The sequence below is a fragment of the Neopsephotus bourkii genome, unplaced genomic scaffold, assembly GCF_033783945.1.
Source record: "Neopsephotus bourkii isolate Nb327-2 ecotype Australia unplaced genomic scaffold, CSIRO-AGI_Nbou_v1 NB_962, whole genome shotgun sequence".
Lineage (NCBI taxonomy): Eukaryota > Metazoa > Chordata > Aves > Psittaciformes > Psittacidae > Neopsephotus > Neopsephotus bourkii.
The window spans coordinates 10,649,940-10,674,098 of NW_026901456.1; the positions used below are offsets into that span (position 1 = coordinate 10,649,940).

Genomic DNA, 24,159 nt, shown 5'->3' on the forward strand with positions numbered 1-24,159 from the left:
TGGCTGTCATCTGTCCTTACAGAGATAGTTGCTCTGGAATGTAGCAAACAGCAAAGAGCAACAAATTACTGTGTGAGGTTGGAGGCATCTTGGCTCCAGTGATTTTTGCAGATGTGGTTTAAAGTGATGAAGAGATCTGGTACTCAGTTAGCTTTCTCTTAATCTAAAAAGTTACATCAGCACAAGTAGTGGAAAGGTCCCACCTCTGTAAAAGATTCTTTTCTTGCCCTTAATGGAAACAGTGTATGTTTCGTAAATTCTTTACAGAATAAACAGGCAATAGTGGTGTTCTATCTTACACATTTTTAAGTGGACTCCTGTCGACTACTACTAAGACAAACCAGGCCTAAAGTGAACAGTTTAAAATATGTATGGCATTGTGATTTGCAAACCTCAGCAGACAGATACTTCATCATTTCCACAGCATTTTGGTATAATGCTTAATTACCTAATTGTGTAAAATATATATGTCTTGTGGTTTTAGGCTGTCATACTCAGATGCCAGCAAAACAAAACTACTGGAAGCACTCATACAGTTATCACTAAATAGTCATTTAAAGATGTAAGTTTCTGAGGTCTTGAAGCAGAAGCAATGAATCTTTGTTTTGTCATACATGAAAAATGAAAATTAAATCCATGAAACTTGAATCTCACATTACAAAGCTGGTGAAACTTACCTCATTCTCACTTCACCAGATGTGCTTTATCAGAATCTTACAATATTTATAAAATACTTTTTTCCTAAAAATAACTGCACTTTATAATAATGCCCATTTTGGTTTTATGAGATTGTATCCAGTGACTTCATTTAGTGATTCTAATTTTTTATTTCTCTAAAATGTAACCATTTCTGACATTTTTTCTTCTGTCCTTGTTGTATGTGCTAGCCTCAGACATCTTCACAGAGTGAAATGTAAATCCTGCCTTCCAAAATGCCTGTACTCTGAGAGCCAGGATTGGTTTTTAATTTCATTTACAGCAGCTGCACAAGAAGGCAACCAAGAGATGAAGTTGGGAAAATCAGGTTATGTTGATTGTGGATTGACTGGTGTAAGGATTGGATTACAATATACAGAGAAATTGCAAATAACTGCTAAGCTTTGGTTAGTCATTTAAAAAACACTGTAAATCTTCAAGGCATAGTTACTTACCTATTTATACAGCATAAAGAACAGTTGAAAAGCCAATCCAAATTCAGGTGGCTTATAAGAATGAGCAGGTTTAAAATGACTGGTTGGTGTCAGGAACTTAATTTTATACAGTTCCTCAAATCTAAGGGATTTAGAGACAATCAGTCTTTCTTTAATAAAAATATACTATTATTATAATGGTTGTCATAAGGTCTTCTACAGAGTCATTTCCTGGATTACTAATTGCAGGAGACTTGCAAAAAGGTCACAGTTTTATAGCTTTGTTTTTAAATAAGGTCAGGCCTCCTGTAACAAGTTTTCATTTCTCAGAAGTTGTATGACCAACCAAGAATTAAATGGGCATTTGTAATCCTTGGTATTAAAAAAAAAAAAAAGGCAAATAATTATTTTACCCTCTTTGAAGGTATTTGTAGTCAGAATGTAGTCTTTGTATTCTGTAGCGTGATCTAAGTCTTTTTACCCAAACAGTCTTTTAGTCATGCATTGTCGCAGATCACTGCTGCCTGAAAAGAAGCTAACTAATTCTCTATACTACCTGCTCCATGACAGAAGAAGTCAGTTGTACCTGCCTGGCTTGCTGAGCCTTGGAAAAGCAACCTTTTGGGGTGCTTTATGGTGTTTTATGGTGGAGACATACTACTGTTGTAGAATATGTAGGCAATTCTTAAAACAATATTTTAAAGATTTCTTCTCTTCTTTCTCTTGTGGGGAAGAAGTAAGCAACTCCTACTGACCTCTAAAGTTCAGTTTCTGTAGCCAAACCACCTGTTCCAGGTTAGAATAGCTAAATGCCAGGATGTAATAACAGCACTTTATTTCACCAAAGCTTTATCTGCTTACACCTTGATGAGCCAGTGTCCATATCAACCTCAGATGGTATTAAGGGCACTGTATGAGAACTAGAATTCAGCTTTAAGAGAGAACTGTTTCTGAATTGCGCTCTCCATAAATGAGTGAACAGAACCTACAGGAAAATAACTGTGATAACTTTGACTATGCACCAGGTGAAGAAATAATCCCAAATTACTGCCTTTTAAAACAAATATGTCAAACTGGCAAATAATAGAACTGCTTTAGTAGGCAGAAAGCTACTCAGTTCATCTCCATCTTCTTAGAAGCAATTTGGTATCACATTAAAAAAGTCATTCCACTAACTATAAAAACATATCATGTATCAGTACTGACTTCAGAAGTGTCATAAGCATTCTGACTTTTTTTTACTATAGTGAGAACACATAGGTTTAAACTTTTCAGACTTGTCAGCCCCAAGGAAACTGTGAATAGTTGCAGCCATCCTTTCTTAGGCAGTCTTACAGGAATACAAGAATATCACTGCTCATTTGCACCCTGAGAACATATATGCATTTACAGTAGGATCTCACAGAACTGTGTTTGGTGCTGATTTTGTTACTATTACTGTGGAGAAAAGTTTTCTGTCTCTATCACTGGAATTACAACCTTTCCTTCGCAATCATATGTATATATTTTTATAGTAACTTAAGGCGTAGGGTGAGATTCATGTCACCTTAGTGGTTGGGGCTGATTGAAAGTTCTGGGAAGTAAGCAACATTTTCTCTCAGTTTACTTTAGAGAAGTCTGAGCTTTTAGATTGTACGGCTATATAATAGCTCATTTAAGTCCTTCTTTTATCATCTATGCTGAGGCTAAAATGGGTGCATTGGTGAAAGACATTAAATCCTATTTCTAGAGGATACAAGCTTTAATTATAAATATTGAGTGCTTTTACACTTTCCCCAAAGGTTAGAAGTTTAACTTCAATGTGATAGAATATGAGTCTTTTTAGGGGCAGGTGTACTGTAAGGGTTGCTTAGTTTTATTTTGTATAGTCTTTTATCTGAATTTTAAACTCTTCTGAAAAGTACTCCTAGGCTTTTAACCAGATGTTTGTAACAGAGAGAATTTAGGTGTTCACAGAAATGCCTGTAGAATTGTTCTGTCACTATTTTATGCAATAACAGGCTGTGAGTATATTGCTACTATGCCATTTTCTCATGTAAGTTCATTTGTAAAAGCATAACAGACATGGCAGTAGGTACAGCATAAGATCTTAGGTAAAAAAACTATAAGATAGAACTGTGATTCTGAGAGACTTGCAAAGTCACTGTCAGAACTTCACATCAAATTTATTGAGTATATTTTTGGAAACTTTCTTTTACAGCTGTCTATTCAGTGCAACCAATGGACAGGAGAAAAAATACCTAATGAGCAAAGCTTAATGTTTTGGAATTCCCAGACATTCAAAAGGTTGTTGAGATGCAAATATTTAAAAAAAAAAAAAAAAAAAGTAATGTTGATTTCTATTTGAAAGGCCCAAAATAGAATTCCCAAAGTAATATTGTTAACTAGATAATGCAATGATCCAGAGCAGAGTGATGGTCCGTTCAGTGTTTCACAATAATACAGCACTAGAGACAACTTTGAACATGCTTCTCATTGCTTCTGGTTTTGGCTCATGTTTTGGTGGTTATAAGCAACATTGAGCAGTATTAGAGATTTAAGATAGCCAAGCCTTAAGATATCTGACTGTTCTCTTGAGTTTTCCTTAAACACTTCAAATTCACTTTGAAAGGGGTTTGAACCCAGGAAGAAAAGTTGTGTTAGAAAAGAAAATAATTGATTTGAACTCTGAGCATGACAAGAACAGAAAGAGAATTGTAACAAATTTCCTTCCACTAACTCCATCCTGGAAAGTCAGGCACTTTCCTTCAGGCTTGAAAATCTCTGAGTTCATCAGCCTTTAAATGGCATACTGAAAATGTTTTAAAGGAACTCAGTACAGTCCCTTTTGAGTCCCTAGGTAGCGTTTTCCTTCTTTGCCTTTAAGGCTTAGCTCTGATGTCTCCGTGCTAAGCCAGCAGATTCCCAGACCCTGTATTTTCTCAGGTTTCCTGCTGTGTTTCCCAGTGTGGAAGCTGTAGCTCAGGCAGAATAATATGGACAGTTTCTTTCAGCTAAGTATGCTTATTCGTTATCAAAGAGAAGTTTGTTCTCTTCAGTGCACCTGACTCATGCGTAGCAGCTACAATAAGACAAAACATTAGTTTTATTTGCTGTACAGCCACCACTTTAAAGGAATGTAACTTAAACTAATGCATCAGTTGGAAATAAGTAGTCAGACACATTCAATGGGAGAAGACTAACGCTTCTTGCTCCTGAGCTGTGAGTTGTGGGTAGAATACTGTAGTTCTTAACCTGGGTGTGCAAGGAATGGTAAGGAGAATCCTAGGTTGAGACTTGCACTAAATGTGATGTAAGTTTCTAGACTTGTAACTTACTCATCCAGCTATGAGGTCACAAGCCTTATATAGTAGGGTTTGTGTATTTTGTTATGTTTATTCCAGTTTTTCAAAGTTTTCAGAGAAATAATTAAATTTGTTTCCTTGTGTAATTAAGAGAAGGTTAGGTTTTTGTTTTTATTACATTCTGAAAATGCAATACATTATAAAAGGGGTTGTGTTAAGGAAGGCTGGTAAGTATTGTTCATATAGTGAAGAATGGAATTTCAAGAAATACGGCAGTTTTCAGATATTATCTGTCCTGACAATGAATAAGTAAACAAACTAAGCGTATTAAGGACAAATTAGTGAAATACAGAATGCGTAGAATTCTGTATTCTGAATTAGAATTCATGTATGAAGAAACATTCACTGTCAGACACCACCAGTTTAGACTAGCACTGGATACGCTAACATCTTTCCAGATGCTTATACCACTGTGGAAAAACTGAAGACAAGGGCTGTGCTTAGATAAGCCAAAATTACTGTTCTAGTAATGCATGCAAGTGGCAGCCACCACTGATACCTGATTTTCAAAACAAGTTGTTCCAAAAGGAACCAACATGGGCTGGTTTACTATGGATTTGTGTTGTGTTTCTGTGTCCTCCCCTGCTGTGAATTCAACTGTCCTCAAGGACTTCCACCTTCCATAATGCCTCCTGTTTCTCCTTTCTGTCCCCATATCTCTTGCTTCTCTTTTCACCCTTACACCATATAAAAATCATGCCCACCTTTCTATGACCCAAAACAATCACTGGTCAAAAGGCAGCAAGTGCTGGGTCTGAGATAACCAGGCAAGCAGAACAAACAGAACAAAAAAAGGGGCTCATGTTACAGACTTTTTTACCTTCTCTGGAGGACGGAGCAGTCAGCTCTTTCTCTCTCTTCCCTCCTCTACCCAGATGCTGATTTTAAAAGATTTTGTGCGAGCATTGGTTCTTTCAAAGTTTTAATGATTTGGAATATGTATTCGAGGTTGGTCAGCAGTGAAAAAGGAGAAGGTTGGGGTGAGAACGATGAGAATAGGCAGATAACTGAAGTAACTTAATAAGACATTCGAAACCATGGTAAAAGAGGGCAAAGTGAAGCTTAATAAAAACAGGCTTTAACCTCTTTTCAGTTAAACCATTTCTTATGTATAATTGCACTATATATGGGCACTGTTGATATGCATAAAGTTTCTTCAGTGAATTTTCCTGTAGAAACGCCAGCTTTTTGAAGTTCCTGTTCCAGTTATACCAGATGAAGTGAAAGTTTCCCTATCCAAAGTTCAGTTTACCGTGAGTCTTTGCTTTATTGATTTTTATTCTTTCTTTTTTCCTGCTTATTGCCCCATAGGAGCAGTCTCACAGGTGCTGGATAGCCTGGAAGAAATTCATGCACTTACAGACTGCAGCGAAAAAGACTTAGATTTTCTTCACAGTGTTTTCCAGGATCAGCATCTTCACACGCTACTAGATGTAAGTTTTCTGTGCTAAGCAGTTTGAATGTGCTTCTGTATCTTGCTCGTGTATTTTGAGGGCTTTTGCTTTATACTAGTGTCATTTAGTGTCATTTGAGAGGAAATATGCTCTGCCAACACTGTACAATGAAAACCAAAAATGGGTGATGGGCATAATCAGAAGATACATTTCAAAAATGCACTCCTGAATCAAAACCAAAATGCTCATGTGACCATACAGATGATGGCTGTTTTATTACCAAATGTAACAGCTTGGATACCTCAGTGAATATCACAAATCTAACAAAATGTCTATGCTTTTTACCCAGTGGAAGACACCCAGCTATCTGATCTGCAGGTAGACAATTATGGTTGTAGAAACTTAAGAGTTTCTGAAAAATTGGTGAATGCTTTAGTTCCTATATGCAGCCTTGTAGGGGTATGATGTGGATGTAAATGGTGCCATAGTTCCCCTGGTGCCCAAACTCTTTAAAATGTAGTAGGTGACTTGTACGCTTCTTACACTTTGTGTAGTGATTAGTGAATAGTGGGCCACCTGGATTCTGTGCATCCTTCAAGTTTAATGGATTCAAATCCTCACACACTTCTTTCCAGAAGAGGACCCAGCTGCAGGGTTCTGAACTGGCCTGTATGGGAAGATAAGCTTTCTAGTGAAGCTTCCCCACGATGTAGCTCTATGACTCAAAGAACCATAGATAGTTACCTGTTAAGTGATGAGTGCATTGCTTTGGCACAAGACTCTACAGTTCTAATCTTTGTTCTTGATAACCGTTTATGCATTTTACATTAAATACTCATTGGATAAAATTATATGAAGCATGCAGGAAGAAGGGATTAGGAGCTCATGATTTTCCTTAATTGCATCTCCAACAAGTCATCTTTTTTCTTTTTTGCTCCCAGTAAGTTCATCTAGCTTGTGTTCCAAATGCCTACATTGCTCTGTCTTTTTATATCACAAACTGCGGTATGGGAAGATGATCAGATAATATGAATGAGAAATAAAAACCTGGACAGGAAGAGATTAACATGAGTCTAATAATAAGAACCAAAACAGTTGTGTCACTCATGTAGAAAGGTTTTAGGTATTTATTAACCATTCTTCTATGAGGAAAGACTGAGAGAGCTGGGATTGTTCAGCCTGGAGAAGACTCCAGGGAGATCTTATTTGCAGCCATTCAGTTCTTGAAAGAGGCCTATAAGAAAGAGTGGGAGAGACATTTTAGCAGGGTTTGTTGAGATAGGATGAGGGGTAATGATTTTAAACTAAAAGAGGGAAGATTCAGGCCAGGTGTGAGGAAAAACAAATTCACAATGAGGGTAGTAAAATACTGGAACAGGTTGTACAGAGAGGTGGTGGATATGTCACGCCTGGAGACATTCAAGGCCAGGCTGGATGTGGTTCTAGAGAACCTGATCTAGCTAAAAATGTCCCTGCTCATTGCAGGGGTTTGGAGTAGATGACCTTCGAAGGTCCCTTTCAACCCAAACTATGATTCTGTGTTGTCATATAACTTCTTGGGCTTTGATAAATCAAATGGCTTTTGTTTAGGCATTTTGGTCTATGATAGGTCTACCAGACATTAGCTCATGCTTCTGTAATGCTTTTACTTTTTCCTGTTCTTCACAATACCAGTCTGGTTCATAGTACTTCACTAATGATCTGTTATTTCTGTAATGATCTGCCATACCCTTTTAAACAAGAAAAAAATGGAATGAATTCATATCATTTTGCCATTCTTATATTTAAAAGTCATAGTCATTCTCTTAGACAGAAACAGATGCATGTAAATGCACACTATAATAATATATTTGTGAGAACAAAATGCTATCAAAAAGCAGTTTTGTTCTGCTGTGTGAAAGGGGAATGATAGAATTGCATTGATACTATTCCAGTTTCTATTTGAGCTCTGAAAAAATCATCAGTTGTACTTGGATGTTCTGTCAGGGAAACTCTTTACCTCTCTTGCATTATTTGGGGTTAATGAGGCCATCAAAACAAGTCACCTGTAAAGCATTATATACCACTAAGTAGGAATTTTCTAAGCTCTTGTGAAGTTGTGGCTGTCTCTTTCCATTAAAACTACTGTTCCTTTTCCTTGGCCTTTTTCCACAGTTAAATTTGTTCTCTTGTTCCTACTCTTTCTCAAGAGTTATCCTTATTTTTAGATTAGGCACATGATGCTAGATCACTCCTGTGGCTGAAAATACCTTCTTTTGCTTCTGAGCTAACTCTTTTTCAGAAAGAAGGAAAAAAAAATAAGGAAAGGTCTACCTTTGTGTTAAAGAGTGCAGGTTACCCACGTTGTTTTTTTAATATAGGTCACAAAGTGGAAGTCTTCTTTCTCAGTAATTCATTAACTTCAATGTTATGAGAACAGAGGTGCCCCTGAAGGCCATAGAAGCAGCAGTCCTGTCATCCCATCGATTGGTTTTAATTGATTCATTTCTGTATGTCTGTTTAGATACCTGTCTCATGACTCTCTTCCACTCTACATGGGTGCCAAAGCTTTTCAAAACAAGGGGGGAAAAGGTGCCAACTACTTACAAGTAATTCATATTTGCTACAGGCCAAATCCTTCAATACACCAGCAATTCCTGATGTGGGCTTACTGAATAGGTTAATTTTGTGGGGGTTTCTTAATTTCATTTTTGTTAAATAATTTTACAGAATCCCTGTATTCTTTCAGTGTTTTATTCCTATACAAAAGTTGTACAATTCATTACTAAAAACATCGTTTTGTTTGCTGGGGAGAGTAAAGAAAAGGGCCTTCAAGAAACAACCATTTATAAATATTCATTACCTAAAAATAAATGCTTAATAATTGATGTTTCTTATAAAGAAAAAGTGTAACTTTGGTTTGGACATTTTTTTTTATTTTTTTTCTTTCTGTTAGAAATGTCATGATCAAAATTTTGGTGAACACTGTAGGACATTCCTGTCTGTGACACAGGACTGTCGTTAACTATGTAAATCTTTACAGATGGTTTCATTCTGGTATCCTGTTTAGATTATAAAGAAGGTAATAACATTAAGTAAAGGATATAAATATGGAAAAAGAGTTAAATTTCAGTAGTTAAGCAGGTTTAATTACCACTGACAGATTTTTAGAAGTCCTACCAAATGCTTGAATTAAGATTTTCTTTTTTTTATTGACATTCATGAAAGAGATCCTGGAGGCAGTGTTATCTTGTGTTAGCAGTACTGATAAAGAAGTTGAAAATGAATGTGAAGAGGTTATTGATTCTGGAGGTATTTGTGTTTAGGTGTTTTCTGTATTATGACACAAGATTTTACTTTAATTATTTGTTTTGAAAAGTATACTGGCTTCAAGACCGTGCCTAACGAAGAAGATCTTTACAGATTATGCTTTATCTCTGACAATGCATCAAAGGAAGCAAGGTTTGCTAAAAAGTAAAACCAGAAGCTGCTATTTTATGCAGCTCCCTACACTGAAGGAGACAAGAGAAATCATCCTCCTGTTGAGTCAAGTAGTTTGGTCACCTCTTTAGGGACACTTTCTGTGAGTGATTCTGAATGCAGATGTCGTTCGATTTACAAGTGAGATTTTCACTCGGCAGGAGAACAATATCGGCTTTTGTGTGACTGGGGCCTCCCTATGCTACTGGCTTTGTCTGTGTCTGCCTGTCCTAAGTCAGATAGTTCTCTAGCCTGGTATCTTTTGGCTCTTAATTTAAGAAGTTTGTTACATTACTGTCATAGATGGAATCGTGAAGGTAAGTGTTGTTATTTCTGAAAGTATGTCTGCGATGGAAGCATTATGAACTTTCTTAAAAGTTTCTTTTACCTCTTGCTGGCATAACACATTCCACATGTATGGTTTTAACTAAATGAGATTAAATAAATTTTGGAGTAGCTATATGTGTTTTATCTACAAGTGTAGCCACTTCCTTCCTTTAGAGTTTAATGTATATTCACAGCGTATACATTTAAGTTATAATGATTTTTAGAGAGACTTTTGTCTGTTATTGATTGCCGATAATGGTAATGTTTCAAAGGAACACGCGTCCATGCACACTCAGAGTTCCCTTAGTATTTCTTTTGAACTCAGTCATCCAAACAGATTTAGTCCTGAAGTCCAGACTTTTAAGGAAACATATTTTCTCTTTTGCTCGAATCAATGTTGTCTGGATCTCAGTTTAGCCTCTTACATGGTTGGCTAAATCTTTCTACTGGATTTATTTTGGTTTGTTCTGTTTACCCTCTCTATGTTGGATGTTGGCACAGTAAACTCGAACATCTTTTGTAAAAGTAGCAGTTATTCAGCGGTGTCTAGCCATCACTGATACTATAGTTCTCTATTTGAAAATGTTTTAAACACTTCTTACACTTATTCCCCGTTTGCTTTTTTCTGAACAAAGTGTATTGATTTAACAATTCTTTTATATACTTTGATAAAAAAACAAGAGACATTCTGATTTCTATTTTCAGGACATTTTCATTTTCTTCTTTTTTCATTTAAATCACAAATAGACTGGTGGAATATCAATCATATGATATAGAAAATAAATAAAACCAGCAACTCTGTATAAAAAGCTTAAAGATTTTAATGGGTCATCTATATTTTTCTATATTTTTATTTGAACAGTAATGGCTTTCTGTGTGACTCACATGGTATGGTTCAAGTTTTTCAGATGAACATTGGTCCATACCCTCTTGAATACTGATTATGTTAAAACTAATCAGCAGAACATGTTTTAGTGAAACATGAATGCATTTCTTTTGCAAAAACAGTTCAGAAAGTGTATGTGTGCTAGATGTCTTGGCTAAACTCCCTCAGAACATGTTATGCTTAATACTCCTTATTTTTAAGAAACCTTGTTTTCCTATTTTTTTTTATCCTGTAGAGATATGTTTGTAAGACAAAAGCAAATGGAAAATATTTATTAAAAAAATAATAATAAAAAAGCAGCTATGTTGGCAGAAAAGCACCTTGCTATTTGAGGAATCAAATCTGGCTTTTATCCCAGCCCAGCAGAGGCAGCATGCTCAGCCCCAGGGAGTGGGAGGGACTGTCTCACACTGCAATGGAAACTCCTTTCCCAAGTAGTGTAGAAAGGAACAGTGACCAAGCCTTAGGGAGAACTGAAGAATTCCTTCAGCAGGTGGGCTGGATCGTCATCACCAGTGCAGTATGCTTTTTCTCTGAAAGGTGATTTCTCTGGGAGGCCGTATCTGCAAGAACACTAAAAACAGAGGCTATTCTAGAATTCTTTCTGCATTGTTTCATACTCATTTTCTGAAATACCTTAAATTTTCAGCTTCCTTCATATCTTTGCATTTCATTTTCTGTGTTCCTGGGATATGTAAATTACTGTACTAGTCGGCATCCTCTCATTGTTTTCTTGTTTTTCCTGTTTCTCTGTCTTACGAATTTATATACAGAGTTTGTCTTATATTTATGCTTCTTAGCAGAAATAATTTTTGTTCCATGTTTTTATTATATCTTATATAATACAGATATATGACTGGGTCTCTTAAACCTAAGACTAATACAAAGAAGAGGTAACAGTAACTTTTATATTGGTTTTAATTTTTGATGAATGTATGTATCCACCAGAAACAGGTGGGTGCATAATTCTGGGTTGGGTTTCATGACACTGTGATAGTAGCTTTGTTGCACTTAGACTATTTCTTTGTAATTAATATTGTCATTTCTGAATATTTATAAGCACAGTACTGATGTGAATCAGAGGTGAAATTCAGCTTACTAAGGTTATGTTCTTTAAAAGAGAATTGTACTATTCAGCCCATTCCTCTTGGCCTAATGTCATCTTCCCTCTGTCAGTGGTGTGTCATTGTGGATGTCTGTACAAGTGTGTGTCTGCGTGCACCAACATATCTTACTCCAAAATCATAAATCCATAGACCTTAGCATGTAGAATTAAAAACTCCCTTGATTACAGTGTATTTTCATATTACTGGGTCCTGATCTGTCAAAGTACTCTAGAACTGTATTCCTGGCACTTGCAGAACATTTAATTAGCTTCATTGATATTGTTTTGAGGTAAAGAGTATCGTTTTCATATTTGGCTTTCTACATTTTCTTCACTTTTTTTTTTATATCGTGTGTAGTTCAAGTTAGTTTCCTTTCCTTTTTAACCATAAGGGCTACCTGTTTGGGGTGGGGTTGTCTGGGGAGTTATAAAACTTCAGATTCTCAAATATAGTATTTCTCCAGGAGATTGGGACTTACTGTGAGAAATGCTACAACATTGTCCACGTCTTGAATAAAATTTTGCTTCATTGGTGCTGGGAGCTTTCTTCAGAATGATATTTTAGTCTACACTTGGTTTATCTTAAAATACCCAAGGCAATATAGTAACAGCCCAGTAAGGTATCCTTCTCTCTTTGAAGTCAGTCAGGCCTCACTGCCTCTTACTTCCAGTTATGCAAGTACTTGGCTGTTACATGTTGGCTGCTCTTTGTAGTAATGAGGTCATTGCAGTATATTTTTATTCTCAGTATATCATTACAAAAAATTTACATTGATAGGGAAAACCAAAAATGGCTGAAATGCCAACATTAGCAACTCCTGGTGGCAGATATGCTTCATGTCACAAAGCAGGTGAGAAGCTGTGTCCTTTGCCAGCCCTCTGTAATCACTGTGGATTTAACTAGTTTTATATGGATTTTGTATCCCCCTGGAATGATGTTTGTGGTCATTAGCATCCTTTTCTTCAAGGTGGTGATCTAACCCTGAAAAGTTAGTTCAACTGACAGAAGGCTTGACTTGAGTCTGTAGCTCCTGCTGTAGATCATTAGTCCATACTGGAGTGGGGGAGAGCGTGGGGGAAAGAAAGGAGCAAAGGTTATTCTGTGGGGTGTATCAAAGTGTTGTCCATGTAACATAGCTCTTTTATAGTCTTTCCTGTGTTGAGGGATTCGATTTCCCTGGTGCTTATAGAATAATTTAGGTTGGAAAAGACTTTCAAGATCGAATTCAACCGTTAACCTAGCATTGCCAATTCCACCACTAAACGATGTCCCTAAGCACTAGCTATACATGTTTTTAGTATCTCCAAGGATGGTGACCCTGCTACTTCTCTGGGCAGCCTGTTACAGTGCGTGACAACCCTTATGGGGAAGAAATTTTGTCTAATATCCAATCTAAGCCTCCCCTGGCACAACTTGAAGCCATTTCCTCTTGCTTTGCTTGTTACCTGGGAGAAGAGACTGACACCCACCTAACTACAACCTCCTTTCATGTGGCTGTAGAGAGTGATAAGGTCTCCCCTGAGCCTTCACAACAGTACTTCTGCTACATTCCAGAATAAGAGGGGGTTGGTTTTTTTTTATTGTGACCACTGAATTTATTGTGTTGCTGTGCTAATTTTCTTGGTACTGTGATGTGCAAAGCAGTACCTTTATCTCATTCTAGGCTTTAACTTCTTTTGGAAAGATAAAAGAAGTAATTTTTTGCAATGTGAACAGAGAAAAATCTGGTTTATGGTGTAGGAATGGGGTTCACAGACACACATACACACACCCCAAGAAAAATTGGCTGGAGGGACTTGTGACAGAGTTCCTGAAATAGACAAAAGATTAGATGGCATACTGAAGATGTCTTGTAGTGTGTAGTGGAGAACTGAAGGGTATCCTGGATATCTGCAGTCAGCTCACAGCAGCAGAAACTGAAGTTTTCACCTCCTTTAAGGAGGTAGGAAAGCATCTTAGCCAGTCTGTTTAAATCTAAATAGTTTTTTTTGTTTTGTCACTATGATTTTAAAGTACCGTATATTCATTTCAGGTTATTCAATGCCAGGCTTTGCTTACCACACTTTCTAATTTGAGAGGACATATGTTTACCCACATGTATCGCGTATGATCTAGAATTTTGCTTAACTGCAACCTCTTCCTCTTTGGCAAGCTATGTACATGTACTGTCTGGCATGTCTTTTAACATCTGCTATCACTTGTTCAGAACTGCAGCACTTACAGTGCTGCAATAGAATTTTTATTATGATTATTAATATAGTCTTTTTAAAAAAATATGCAATAAATTACTAGGTTAGAGTCCTAATTTATAGAGAAATATAATGTCAGATACTGGAGTCTAGATTCCTTAAATGAATGAGGTATTTAGGGCACCTGAAATGAAATAGAAGGAAATAAAGTTCTGTGTGATTGTGAGGAGTAATGTAATGGTTCATTATTGAAGAAAAAAAATCACCTTCTTGGCTCAATTTAAAAGGATGATTGTGGAAAAAATCCACACACACCCTGCAGTTTGTTCTGTAAGAATATTGTCCTTAGCACTTTTACCTCTGAAGTGTGAAGGATTTGAATTTACAGGGTAAGTGTATAGCACACGGTAGTTTCTGTTAAAAAGGTGTAAGTTTTACAATAGAGCTAAAATCTGTTCATAGCTCATGTAGGCTGAAGGTTATAAGTTAGTCCCTTGCAAAGAAATAGAACGTACAAGTCAGATGCTACTGAACATGTTGACATGTGACCATGAGGTCTGAACCAGTATAAGCATGTGTCTTTGAATCTGCTTCTAAATCAGTTTAAATCAGTTTAGAGAAATAAAATCAGATCTGAGATTGATTTAGAACACTGAAAATGTTTTACTTCCTACTGAAGACTGTAAAAAGCAATGTGCCAAGTGTGATGCAGAAGTAGAAATATTTCCTTTATCATTTTAAAAGCTGAAATTGCTGCTTGTCCAAACTAGCAGTATAAGAACTACAGTTAAAAATGGCTACACCCACATATGTATGCACAGTGGATTTAGAGTATTGAGCTGCACAGATTTGTGTAGTCCTAGTTTCAGATTGAACTTTGTGTGATTTCCCCATGGTTCACAACTGCCTGCGGTTTCACTACAGGACTGTAACCTATTGAGAGAATTTAAACTTAGACACATTTTCACTTTTTGAAGTTTTTGATCAAAAGATAGATACAACAGATATCCCAACATTTAGCTACACAACAAAATGAAAAAAATATACCTTAACCTTTCAATGTAAGATTTGGGTGATAAAATATTGAGTGGTAGCATATGTAATGCCACTTGGCATCTTTGCCTGTTGCCAACACTGGTAAAGGGCTGTATGATTTCCTTCCAACTGTCTGTCACAGTTTAACCCCTTGGCAGCTTAAGTATCATGCAGCTGCTCACTTACTTCACTGCCACCTTACCTGCCCCTCGATGGGGTGGGGAGGAGAATCAGAAAAAGGTAAAACCTGCAGGTTGAGATAAGAATAGTTTAATAATTGAAATAAAGTAAAATACAGTAACAATAATAATAGGGAAAAGACAGGAATGAAACCCAAGTGGTGCACTATACAGTTGCTCACCACCCATTGACCAATGCCCAGCCCATCCTCTAGCAGCAATTGGCAGCTGCCGGCCAACTCTGCCCAATTTCTATACTGAGCATGACACACTATGGTATGGAATATCCCTTTGGCTCATTTGGGTTAGGTTTCCTAGCTGAGCTCCCACCTGGCTTCTTATGCAGCTCCTCAATGGCAGAGCATGGGACACTGAAAAGTCCTTGATTTAGAGTAAGCACTACTTAGCAACAACTAAAACGTTGGTGTGTTATCAGCATTGTTCTCAGACTAAAGCCAAAAACACAGCACTGCACCAGCTACTAGGAAGAAAATTAACTGTCTCAGCAGAAACAAGGACACTGTCAAGTAACCAAATTGCTACTAATACACAGACCCTGTGAAGGCAATGAGGAGGATTTCTTTCTGGGTTTCTTTTTACCCCTTGGATTACTATGGAGGCAATGCATACACAGTTCTTTGGCTGTGCACTTCTTTGGGTTTGGGGGGGATGTGTAATCCCTCTGAAAAGACAACTATGATTTTTCAGGGTTCCACCTTTATTAGACAGATAATGTATCTGTCCCCTTCTGTCCTTTAATTTATATTCATCCTCAGTAGAATGAACCTTGATAATTTGTGCTTTACTGAGATGCTGCTCCTGCAGTGTTTGTTGTCCCATTGTTTGCAATCATGTGCAGAGGGAATTGTACTAATACACAGAGAAAAATATTTGGCTTGGTTTAGGTGAGTTTCCTGTCTTCTTCCCCCCAAAAGTTCTTGATTTAAAGTAAGTGAAGAAGCCCAAGTGTGGGATGGTTCCAAACAAAAGGAAGCATCTTGAAGTTAAAATTCCATAGCGTTATTGACTTTACCTGGCATGATGTTTCCTTACCTGTTGTTTTACGTAAAGACTTAAGAAAGTCTGGTTCATTTCTGGCACAGGGAGCAGCAAGTGTAACTCTATTCTACAAGTAACACATTACGAATATGTAAGAATGCAGATGACTTTTAAAAGCAAATTACAGTTGGCCTACATTTTGCAGATAAGTGTTCCTCTAAAAATCAAGAGAATGCTTATTTCAGTTCTATCACATAAATAAAGTGAAGTTCAGAGTTCTCTTTGCTACTGTAAGATTATTTTTTTTTTGCATAAAACAATTCATATGTTGCATGAACGTGAATATGTAGAAAGAAATTGAGTATTTCAAATTAACATAAGCTCTGTCAGGGTTACTGAAAGTCTGAGCTAACAAGTCGTAGCGATGGCAGCTGTCAGTTCTGTTGTATGACAGAAGCAAATACTTGCCCGTTCAGACAGAATTAATGTACTGCTTCAGACTGTCTTGTTCTATGAATACTGTGTCAGGGAGACTTCATTTTAGCAGATTACTTCCTGAAGCTTTCTATTGAGTTAGCTTTTGTCACTGTTTCATTGCACAGCATTTCACAGTGTAAGGAATTTGAATGCAAAGGTTGGTCGTACTGCTATAAGTGTATTACACAAAGAAGTTTGAAGCTGTGGAGAGCTGAAACCTGTAATGCTTTAGAGTCTAGAAAATAGAGTCTTAAAAAAGTTTCAGACTTTCATACAAGATGGGATTACAATGTGTGCTGTAGAATTATAATACTCATTATAAATGAATGTTGGGTCACTGATGCTAAAATTGTAACAGTGAGCTTCAGACACAGACATTAACTGTGAGAAACAGGAGATTTAAAAGAACAAACTGTCCTTAAACAAAGTTGAAGATAAAGGCCCTGCTGACTGTGGGCTTGTTACTCAGTGTGTTTTTCAGTAGGAATTGTTACCTTCAAGGATAAAGGCATAGAATCCCAAGGAAGGAGGCACCCATAGGAAGGTTACAACATTTTACACTGAAAAGGAGAAATGAAACAGAACTCACGGGAGAAAGAATGAGGTGGTCTATCAGTTATCTAATTGGCTTTTTAATTTTAGCACTTCTTTGATATTGCTGCTTGTGAATATTATTTCATTCAGTGGATCATGGATTTCTTTCAGAATAGCAGCACATGAAACCTCTCGAGTAAATGGAGATCCATGATAGGGAGCTGTGAAATTAACAGAACAACAAGCCTATTTGTTAGTAAATGTTGCTGTGCAGGAGCAGCACCTCCACCCAAGAATTTTTAGATGGTACAAAACCTAAAAGTGATGAAAAACAGTCCTCTAATCTCACTGTATTGTATATATTATATTGTTCAGAAATCAAAAATCAAATCTGTAATTGCATGTTTTAATGATTATTTTTAGATGTTTCAGTTTGGAGATTTAAATACCTGAGTTTGGCAACCCAGTATATATCTGTCTGAATTAGAATGTGTTTGTGTTGAAAAATCAGGGGATTTTATTCTCTAGGAGTTCAGTAGCTCTTGTTTCAACAAAAGTTTCTCTTTTGCATCACAGTAACTTCCAGATTTTGGATAAAATACCTGCTAATTTCACTGTGTGATCTAGCTTTGATTGCATTCAAGATTTGAGCAGACAGTGAGGCTAAATTTCTTCTAGTTGTGATGCATCTAGATTTTTCAGTGTGACACAGAACGGAGGTTGTGTTTGGGCAGTATTATGACTCCTCTTACAGGAAACAGTTAAAAAGGAATTTCTGCACATCTGAAAAACTAGTCAGAAGAGACGAGTTTGTTGTTTTGTCTCTCCTGCCTGATTGTGGATTAGGCTTTGGGCTGTCTGCTTTTAAACATTAGAAGAAACGAGTTCGCTTTGTACAGATAGAAGACAACTCCTACGAAGCTGGGCAATTGGTAGTGACACATCTTCTTGTGGGTATTCTATTCATACTGTTTGTTTTCTAGCATGCAAAACTTAAGCAAAATGTGTCTTTTTAAGAAGTAGTTTTAGTCTATTAGTTAGCTATAATGTCAATTAATGTTTGTTATATCAGGTTTTGTTAACATATCTGTTGTGATTGTTAAGCTTTTCCATAGCAAGCTCTTTTTCTGATTTTCTGTGTAGCAAATGCAGAATTGATGCTGAGAAGTGAGACTGAGAAGCAAGCAGTCTGTTGGTATTACATAAAAAAACATTCTGTTGAGGACAGTGAAGAATGAACCGCTTTATTCTATTCCATAAGAAACCACCTTTGGCATGGTCCCTGAAGGACTTAGAGTTGCAGGGCTACTGAAAAACAGCAGCATTATAAACAGGCTGGTTTTCTGTGATTAAAATTGTGTAGCTAACTGTACATGTTAATATATTCTGTACCACAGGAGTATATGAGGCTTGGCTGGAATGGTCATTAATGCTTACTTTAATCTACGATGTGTGCAAACAGGTTTCATTCACAGTTTTCTTGAACATTTTGTAAAACATCCATTTAAAGGTGTGCTAGATTCTTATGTCTAAGGGAACAAATATTCTTCATGTGTCAAAATGAAACCTCTAAATTCAGATTGCCTTCAGAGTCAAATTATAGAGTTGCACATTTCTTTTTCTTAATTGCTTCTGCTACAGCTGCTGTTTAAGTGCAAAAATACTTGAAAAATGTTGCAAAACAATCTTTCTTTTTCAAATATTGCAAAACAAGTAGGACTGCTCACCAGTTTGGGTGCATTAATGCAGAGCATAAGCTTTGCTCCTCTTGCCAGATTCTGCTGTGTTCTGACAGAAAACTTCTAATAATCTTCTGTAACCAATAAGGACTAATTATTGTTAATGAGTTTTTTTAAATAGTGTTCATAACATAATGCTAAAAAATTCTGTCCAGACTGCACAAACAATTACTAAAATTGGAAATACAGAATACAGAATAATATCCTGGATGTGTCCTTCTGTTTATGAGTCCATACAAACAAGACAGTTTAGAATTACATTTATTTTAGTGCCCAAAAAATTCTGTGAAAGCATTGCTGAAATGGTATCTTGAAAAAAATGTAAATATTAAGCAAATACTTGCTTTGTTTCTGGGTTCACTTACTATTACTTCCTATGATTTTAAAGATGTGTCTTGGTTGTAAGCTAAAAACTTCATGAACTAATTTGAATTAGAGTATACCGTTTCAACCATGCCATGTTTTAATTAGAAATTCACCATTTAAATGTGCATTTAAAGTTGGAGAAGTTCCAAGTTTCTTTTCAAATTTATTGTGTGTTTTGTTTCCTTCTTGCGTTTTAGAGTCAAGATTGGACAGAGAAAAACACATTATAGTCAGGGTAAATGTAATGTGGTGTAGGCTGTTTATATGGTGTTTCTATTAGATTCTGGAATGAGTGCCTTCCACTGTAATAAGCTTTGAAGGTAAAAGTACCCAATAAGATTCTCTAGAAGAGATCTGCTTGTGCTAGGGAAGCTACTAAAAATACATTCTTTCTCTAATTGAGGCTGTCTTCCACCTCCAGAAACAATGAATGGATCCTGTGTCTTGGGTAATATATAGGCTTTAAGCTTTAATGAAAATATGAAGGTTTTTCTTTTAAGTACTGTCAGAGTCCCTCCTAATAGTTTGATGCTTTGGAAGCAAATCTCTGTAAGTAGCATTCCTGGAAGATGAAATTCAAGTGCCATGCCTCAGCATGAGAAAATAAATGCACCCTTGTTTAGTCTGAACTTTGCCTTGATTTTTTTCTAAACAGTCTTAGAGCCACTGCTTTCTACTTTCCTTTCTGCCTTCTTCCTAGTCTCAGAAGATAACTCTCCCATGATAGTGAGAAAAAAATTGTTTCTGTAAACTACCGGTTCTTTTGAATCACAATTAACAGCAATTTGAGTAGTCAGCAACTTCAGCAACTTAGCTTTTAAACAATTGCTAGAATAACTAATTTCATTAATCTTTTCTGTGATTTCTACAATTTTATTGAACAGGATGTATGTGTGACTCTTAGAAAAATACAATCAATAGTATTCATCTTGGGTATCAGCTCCTACTGCACTTGGTATTCAGTACTTAATGCAGTTTCTTAACAATTGCATGAATGTGATACTTAACAGTTTGGAGTTGTTGGAGTTGGCGTATGTTTTGTTTACTTATTTAAGAAAAGGAAAAACCAAATAACTGTGTATACAGCTAAAATGTCTCCTGAACTACAAGGTAGCAGAAAGCTTGTAATTTAAAGTCTTCACCAGTGGTCAATGCTGCTGAAACTGTTAAGTATTTTGGCAGCACAAGGTGAAGTTGTTGGATGTGGAAGAAACTGATTTGGCTTGACTTTTCTATCTTTCCTCTTTATTTATTTGCATATGGACTTGAAATGTTCAGCATGTGGGATAGATTGTTAGAGAACAAAAGGAAAAATATGATGATGCTACTGGATTGCATTTATTGCAATTTGCACCCCTTCTAAAATGGAATAGTGTTTCACATGAGAAATACAAGAGAGCACTTCTGCAGCATGACAAGATTCCCTTTTTCAAATACCTGAGGTTGTCCTCAGCCAACCCATGCAGCTGTAAGCTTCTCCAAGCAAGCTTCTGAGCAACCCTTGCTGAACAGCCTAAATGGGGCGTTCTTATCAACTCATCCTTTACAGTGTTAGGAATGCCAAAGGTGTTAAGAGTCCCTTGTGTATTTTGAATCTTTGTTTATGTACGCTATTTTGAATTTCAGTCAGATTTTGAGTATTTCCAAAGTTGAGAGGCTCCACAACTTCCCTGGGCAACTTGTTGCAGAGTGTCACCACCCTCACTGTGATAAAAAATTCTCTAATATTCTAAAAATAGAAATTTGTGTCTTTTTTCTGTCTAACATTTCAAAGAAGTCAACTAACATAAATAAGAATAGCTACAGGCATGTCCATCTTCATATCATTTGAAAAGTAAGCCAAAAGATTTCTATTTGAAAACAGTAATTATTGCAATGCCTTTTTTGTTCGTAAGTATCATTTATTCCTTTGAAATCTACACAGTCTGTTAGGTTTGTATGAAAGAAAGCCTGTAATATCTATCCCTATTTTAAAACTGAAGACAGACCTTTCTTCTATTGTATTTTGCGTAGTTAGGGGGTTTTAAAAGTTTTTTCAAAGCAAATAATTAACCTGGAAGGTTTACAATTTCCTATTTAAATACTTTGGCATTCTTCTGTCCAATAGGAAATCCTAGTAAAAATAAGGGTACTTTTTTTTTTGTGAGCACTCCTTCTTGGGAAGTTTTGGTTTTCTCTTCTAAGATTTTGGCTTTCGTACCCTGCTGTCTTCAAGAGCATTTTCCCATATTCTGAGGTTTATTTAAATTATTGTTCAGAATGTTTGATACTTTGATTTATTGAGACAAGCGCGATATGCAGAATAATTTGATTTTATAGCAGAACTTATGGCTCCCAACATTTATTTGAGAGTCATAGGATCACTTCTAGTAGAAGAATATAGTTTCTGTAAATCTGTGGAAAAAGCATGGGAGGTTTGCAGAATCCCTTAACCTCTTGAACTTTCCCATGTCATCCTATGAACTCTGAATCTATGGCACTGTTCAAATCTGGAAATGTTTAAAAATGAAAAGCCAAAACCCTGAGCTGCTAGATTTTGTATATAAAACATCTGTGGCTCATGCAGTTTAACAGTCATCTTAATTTTGGTAACATAAGCAGGCTGTTGTTAGCACTCATCATTACTTTATGTAAAGTAGCATATGATTTCAAAAGTTTGTTTTCCTGTTATTTCAGCTTTATGATAAAATAAACACAAAATCTTCACCACAAATCAGGAATCCTCCAAGTGATGCTGTACAGAGAGCCAAAGAGGTAATGGCTTTAAATTATACTTTTTTTTTACTTTGAAAGTTTGATTGTATTTCAAGTGAAACATTTTTTTCTTCATTAAGACATCGATACATATTTTGTTGTATAATCTGATTTCTGAATTCTACTGTTGCTTATTTAAGTTACATAAACGTGCATCGAGTTATGTTTGTGTTACATACATTACCTAGTTTCATCATTTAACCTTTGCTGCAACAATAGCAGCATTAAAAGAAATACTCTTGTTGGGTAAATGCAGTATCTTTAATATTCAGTTTATCTGCAGAAATTTCATGTTTATATGATTAAGTCACACAACAAAATACACATTTCTAGGTATCAGCTCCTTAAATTCAAAAACTAAGTTTATCATAGGTAGCTCTAAGAAAAGCAGACCTAGAAAGACACATATGTTCATAACTATACCTGACAGACAGTATTTTGTTTATTTATTACAAGTAGTAAAAGCAAAATAGCTGTATTCTATATTATCAGTATAAGTAAGTACAGTTCTTAAGGGTAGTGTCAAAGGGAAACACTGTTTATAGTTCTATTAAAACGGAATGAACAGGAAGACTTTAAAACAGTGTGTAGTAACTGAAGTCACACTGATAGAGACCCTGGAGTCCTATTCTGCAAATTTTTCTGTAAGTTAATCCTGGAAGGTGCTTCCAGAAGTAAATTACTCGGCTTTTGTTTTCCAAGTAATTGCATGTGAAAATAAAGGTGTAAGTATCAGGTTGCAGGCAAATGGGTTAAAGCTTATTTACTTCCTCTTCCTTCCCCCAGTGATAAGCTGAAGTATGGCTCCAGTTTTACAAAATCTGGAGCTTGGAGGTGAGATAGCAGATAGACTACACCTACACTTGATGTCTTTAACAATCGAATTTGTGGGAGAAGGCCTTATGAGTCTTTTTAATTCTGCTTTTAAACTGCTTATTTTAATAAATTGAGATCGTGCGTTGAAAGTAGCAATTGGTGTTGGTGATGTGTGTCTTCTATTAGCGCTTCCTTTCTGATTCCATATATTTAGATGTTGGAGGAATACTTTCAATTGAAAAAGAGTAAATGTTTCTTTCAAATTTCTGCTTTAATCTCTCTCAGGAAGAAAATCGAAATGAGGTATTTTATTCTCTTGGAGAAGCACATTCTCTTAAGTGCTCTCCTGTCAAAAATATTCTTTTGTATATTCTTATAGATATTCTGACTTATCAGTGAGGGTTTTCATTTGTTTGATTAATAGCTTTATTTTAAAGAAGGTTATCATGGGCATTTCTGCTGCTTATTTTGCAGGTATTGGAAGAAATTTCATGTTACCCAGAGAACAATGATGCAAAGGAGCTAAAGCGTATTTTAACACAACCTCATTTCATGGTAAGCAAATGCTACTCTTCTTCGGTTTATTTTTTATCATATTCTTTATACTAGAAAACTTAAGTTCAGGAAGTTCTCCCTAAAATCTGCAAGTAATGAAACTGCATATAATACAGTATACCTATTCATAAATATTTCTGCTGGTCTGGCAAAATAGCTACTGTTACTACTACTATTAGTAAGTCCCCATTACTGTGCTGAAAACTGTCAATAGTTTGGAATAATCAAATTACGGAACAATTCCACTCTCTTTAGGGGAGCTGTGTTACACTTAGAAAGAAGAGCGAATCCTTTTGGGTTTGCATAGGCAGAACTGGGATCCTTATTTTTCTTGCTTCCAATGTCTTGTTAGGATAAAGGTGAATGAATACATTGCAAAATAAGCGTTTATTCAACACTGTTTTAAGATAAATCAGTAGCTTCTACAATCTAGTTACATATCAATTCCTACTGTGTCTGTTTCAAAAACCTGATTTGTTGGCAGTAATTATCCTAAGTTCTGGGATGTGACTGCTTAATAACTTCATTTAAGTTAGTGAAACCCAGTCTTTTCAAACTGCTTAAAAGATTTCTTCTGTTTATGCTGTGGATGAAGTTCATAAATTCAGAAATAAAAGTGCTTGCTTAAATCTGCTGTACACTATTGTCAGTTTAAAATCATGAATTTGACTTTTCCTTGCACAAGGGTTATTGCAGGGGGCTTTGTGGAATTTGCTCACCTGAAAGCTGAATTACAGTAAGTCTGAAGGATAAACCTAATTTCCAGCAAAGAATGAGCTGAAACAAACCTCATATTCAGGTATAAGATTAAATCTGGATAGCTGCATGTCCCAGTGTGTTCTTTTGATGGCCACTGTAGCATTGGGTGTA

General features: G+C 36.1%; 1 protein-coding gene across 13 annotated transcripts in view; it reads left to right on the top strand.

Moving 5' to 3' along the window:
• CASK (calcium/calmodulin dependent serine protein kinase) overlaps window positions 1–24,159 on the top strand; it is a 197,748-nt gene that overhangs the window by 131,378 nt on the left and 42,211 nt on the right. For 12 of the 13 annotated variants that reach the window (XM_061359328.1, XM_061359325.1, XM_061359327.1 and 9 more), the window contains 3 exons: window positions 5,786–5,907; window positions 21,841–21,918; window positions 23,209–23,289. In XM_061359328.1, the coding sequence (XP_061215312.1) occupies window positions 5,786–5,907; window positions 21,841–21,918; window positions 23,209–23,289 (281 nt within the window). Of the gene's footprint in view, window positions 1–5,785; window positions 5,908–10,940; window positions 11,034–21,840; window positions 21,919–23,208; window positions 23,290–24,159 lie in introns of those variants that run through there. The other variant, XM_061359337.1, reaches the window with a different exon arrangement.